Here is a 4,343-nt window from a genome sequence, read left to right on the forward strand (position 1 = left end):
GCCATTTTTAGGTTAGCCTGAAGGAGCTCATCACAAGGGCTCAGCTTATCTCCATTGCCACATAACCAACAGCCAGGAGTCGGAGCAGGGAGGAGCCGGGCACCTCTTTTAATGAGAAGGTTCCAGTGCCCGGGCACTGGGAGAGCTCTCAGGGGTCAGACCCTCAGCTCTGCTCTGGGAATCCACAGGGCAGGTACATGTTGCTAAAAAACCTCTTCTCTGGTCTGCAGAAGCTGCTCAGACATTGCGCGAGCTGAGGAACGCAGCGCCGGGCTCCACGGCACGCTGCTGCCAACCAGCAACCGCCTCACTTACTCCCTGTCTCAGCACTAGGTTTTCACTGCATCACCTAATGCATCTGCCTGCGGGGAAAGGAAAAACCAGAGTTCACCAGAGCCCCAGGTCAGCCCCGCTGCAACCACCTCCCTTCTGGCTCTAGACCACTGCAGCACCTTTGTGTTCAGGAAAGCAGCCGGGCTCTCTGGCTGAGGAGGGAAGAGCCTCCCAGTTGCACCTACATCCACCTCGGCTTGTCCCGGGAGCGAGCACGCCGGCCTAGATCAGCCCATCAGCGCTTGGGCTTGGAAGCAGAGCAGCACACAAACAGCTGCATCCTCAGCCACCGTGCCATCCATTTGAGCCCCCCTAGATGTTGTTTTGAGTTCTCCAAGGGTCAGTCCAGTTCCCTGCATTCAAAAACCCATCCAGCGTTAAGATCGCGAGGTGCTCAGCATGAATGGGGCAGACGCTGCCCTGCACCCGACTGCCTGAAATCGAGACTGTTACAGCCTCGTCCGACGCTTCCCAGCACCCCCTAACGGGCCAGGCGGAGACGGTATCTTACAAAGTATATGTCTGTGACTGGCACGTCATCTTCATCCGAGGCCTGGCTGGCCGGTTCGGAGGCCTGGCTGGCTGTCTCCACCTCTATCGTAGCTGTGGATGTTACAATGGCACAGGCTGAAGAAGCCGCCTCTCTGGAAAGGGGGAGAAATGACAAAGGGCTGTTAAATCCCCCCCGGGCTGGGGACTCGACCCCTTCCCTGGGCAGCCCCTTCCAGTGCCTGACAGCCCCAAGGGGAAGGAATTGTTCCCCATGGCCAACCTCACCCTGCCCTGGCACAACTTGAGGCCGGTGCCCCTCATCCCATCACCCGTTACCAGGGAGAAGAGGCCGACCCCCACCTCGCTACAGCCTCCTGGCCTTCTGGTCACGAGCAGAATAGGAGCAAGCAAGACCGTACGATTTATTACAGAGGAGCTGAAGATGCTCAGCTGTCACATCCCGAAAGATCAGGTCAGAAAGTAACAGCGCTCAGCTTCACTGAGCTGCCTGGGGGAGCACCCACCTCCCTGGGGGAGCACCCACCTCCCCAGGAAAGCTGGTGCCCTTCCAGAGTCAGCCTCTGGCATAAATTGCCACAAAGCAAACGACACCAGGTAGGGCTCTGCAAAGCCGCCCGACGCTCCGAAACACTCACTCTTTGTCATCTTCTTCGGGAGCTACAATCTCAACGTCACACTTGGGCTCCAGCTCGACACTGATCTGCTGAAGCTCCTCCTCAACCCGCACCTCCTCGTGCGACCTGGGAACGGAAGAGAGACAGGCCCAAAGGCTCAGCTGGGCACTAGTTATGCACGGTCCTCAATTCTAGGTCAGCCTGAATCAGTCCTGAGCCAGCCCAGCCTCTCGCACCGCAACCTCCCACAGGAGCGAGCTGTGCTGGTCTGCCCCGGCACGCGCTGCCTGCTGCCAGCCGCCTGTGGCACCGAGCTCCTGGCACAGACGGAGCCGCTGATTTTGGCTCGGAGGGGGCCGTCAGACCTCCCAGGATTGAGGATTTGGATAACCAAAACTCCCAAGCAAAAGAGTCAGTCCTGTCAGATTGCAGTGCTCAGGACTAACAAGGTGGGAAAGGAGGACAAGAGGAAAGGGATTAATTAGCCAGTGCTGCAGCAAAGATGGGCAGTGTCAAATGGAGTACGTGAGGAAAGAGGAGAATTGGCCTCGGGGGAAAACCTGTGTCCAGAGTTAGCCTGGCGTTATCTACCAACCGCACAAGGGCTGAAGCCTCCAACCTCTTCCGAGGCTCCCACCGCACCAAAGCTGCTCAAGCACGCTCCAGGGTTAACATCACATTTATCTGCACACTCAGGAGATGTTTGCGACAGTCTTCAATTTAATACCTCACGCTATTAAAGTAATTGCTCGCACCAGCGGGGCTGGCTCCATAGTCCTTGTGGGAAGGGGGAGCGGGCGCTTGCCAAGCCGAGGGCGCAGTTTCAGGGAAGGGACAAGCTCTGGGTTGGCTGGCAGGACCGTCCTGCTCTGCGCCGTCCCTGGCCGGGGCTGGAGCCAGCAGGCGGCACTCCTGTCCGGCTCGGTGCCGGGGAATGTGCTCCCCTCTTCCTCTCAGGGGCAGATCGCAGAAACACAGAGGGAATTGCCCAGCAGATTAGAAAAATCAGAGGCGCGACACATTCCTGAGCAAACTGGAGAAGGTCTTTTTCATTTCAGCTCAGGAATGTGAATTCACACTTTAATAACTTTGTTCTTGCACTGGCTTCCACCGGGGATCGCAGAGCGCTCTACAAATACACAGGACCCTGCTCCCCTAGAAAGGGCGCGCTGAGACACCAGCACCAGGAATGGAGAAACTAGGCAAAAATAGCAAAGGCGGCCACACCTGTGTGGGGTGGCAAACCCGTGCCAGACAGATCTACTTCTGACCAAGATGGCCCAGGAACAGTCACTCGGATTTACCTGACCTATTTCTGGATGAGTACTCACATCCTACAACAGCTCCCTCCGTTAGGGTACCGAGGGAGCCCGGAGTAACTCATCCGAAGTCACTGCGTTGTGCCACGCGGGTCCCACCACTGGTGCCCGAGTTCAAGTCTCTGGTTTTCAGCAATTCCAGACAACGGATTCTGCAGGGGATGAGGTGCTTCGCAGGCCCCCAGCACTTCAACTGGTGCTGGAAATCAACAGCAAGTAGGTCCTCGCCCTCCAGTGACGGGAATTTACCAACATTCAGCGACGTGTAGCATCCAGGGGTATTTTCATTAAGAAAAATCCCTTTCCATGGTATTTTTTCCACAGTGTTATGTGGTCTGAAGCTCAGCAAGTCGCTAAAAGCTAGGAACGAGGGGAGGTGTCTGTAAGATGGTGCAAACCCTCATCTTCCAAAGTCTTTGCCTTCCTCTGAAGCACCAAACACTGACCGCAGGGAGGGAGGACGTCAGCCTGTCCGGCAGCTCCTCAGGCTATGGCACACCCCAAGACTGAGCCTCTGATGTGCACTTCAAAGTCTGTGCCCACAACACTTACAAGATGTCCTGGAAAGCTAGGGCAGGGTCAGCAGCAAACGCAGGATCCTCAGGCAGATCCCGCTGACACAGGCAATGGGGTCATTTTTACTGCTGCAAAAACATGCAAGATAATTATACGAGATGAGCCTCTAAATCCAGACATCCCTACGCAGTAGGGGATTTTTGTCCTACTTTGCCCTTGGCTCCGAGCCACCTATCACCGCAGGAGGGGAAAAAACCCCTCAAGGTACCCGAGTTTCTGAAAACACTGGAAGCTCCTTCTCTGGGGACTAAGGGTGCTCAGAGCCTCACAAAGTCAAATCCTGCTCCCATGTTCACACCCACCGCACCCAGGCGGCGCACAGAGCAGGAACACTCCTGCCGTTAAGGCTGGCTTACCCAGAGGGGGACACAAACAAACTTCCCCCATTCTGGTGCTGGTTGGGTGGGTAACTCTGGACAACTCGGTTGTCCCCTTTCCCATCAAAAAACAGGGCTAATATTCAATATTCCTTGCAAAGCACCGAGAGATCTGCTTGTAAGGAACATTCTGTGAAGAAATGGGGATTGAGTGATTGCCGAAGCAGCTCATCAGCCTGCAGAGGACCAGGCCAAAACCTTGGGGCCGCAGAGATTCACATTCAGCCCTCCAAGAGATGTTTGCACAGGGACAAACGTGAGGTCTCTGCAGCAGTGGAAGAAGAGATGAGACGCTTTTCTCACCTGCCATCCTGCCCTGAGGAGTGTGTGCGCCTCCTGCAGAAAGAAACCAGAATGGAGGAGTTTGAGGAGCAACTTAAGACAGAAATCCTACACTGCCCCCCAAATTTAACTCCCCACCCCATGAGGGAGATGTTCTACTTAACAGCTGACACTTCTTCCAGCAATAATTAATCCCATCAAAGCTGTGTCTGCTTGCTCCCAGGAGAGATTTAATTAAAAGCGGTCATTAGCATTCCAGAGCATAGGGCAGCCTGCCGAGATCTCCAGCACGGAGAGGATCGGCAGGCGCTTTGCTCCCGGGGGGGGAC

At 55.6% G+C, this 4,343-nt stretch overlaps 1 protein-coding gene across 1 annotated transcript in view; it reads right to left on the bottom strand.

Annotated features, from left to right (window-relative positions):
* Positions 1-373: 373 nt before the first annotated feature.
* PIP5K1C (phosphatidylinositol-4-phosphate 5-kinase type 1 gamma) overlaps positions 374-4,343 on the bottom strand; it is a 42,110-nt gene continuing 38,140 nt past the window's right edge. The window contains exons 15-18 of the mRNA XM_035892992.1: positions 4,036-4,068; positions 1,482-1,586; positions 845-977; positions 374-686 (exon numbers count right to left, since the gene is read on the bottom strand). Coding sequence (XP_035748885.1) covers positions 561-686; positions 845-977; positions 1,482-1,586; positions 4,036-4,068 — 397 coding nt within the window. The 3' untranslated portion in view covers positions 374-560. The remainder of the gene's footprint in view (positions 687-844; positions 978-1,481; positions 1,587-4,035; positions 4,069-4,343) is intronic.

This window comes from Egretta garzetta, unplaced genomic scaffold (assembly GCF_000687185.1).
Source record: "Egretta garzetta isolate BGI_Z169 unplaced genomic scaffold, ASM68718v1 scaffold564, whole genome shotgun sequence".
In the NCBI taxonomy this organism is placed as follows: Eukaryota; Metazoa; Chordata; class Aves; order Pelecaniformes; family Ardeidae; genus Egretta; species Egretta garzetta.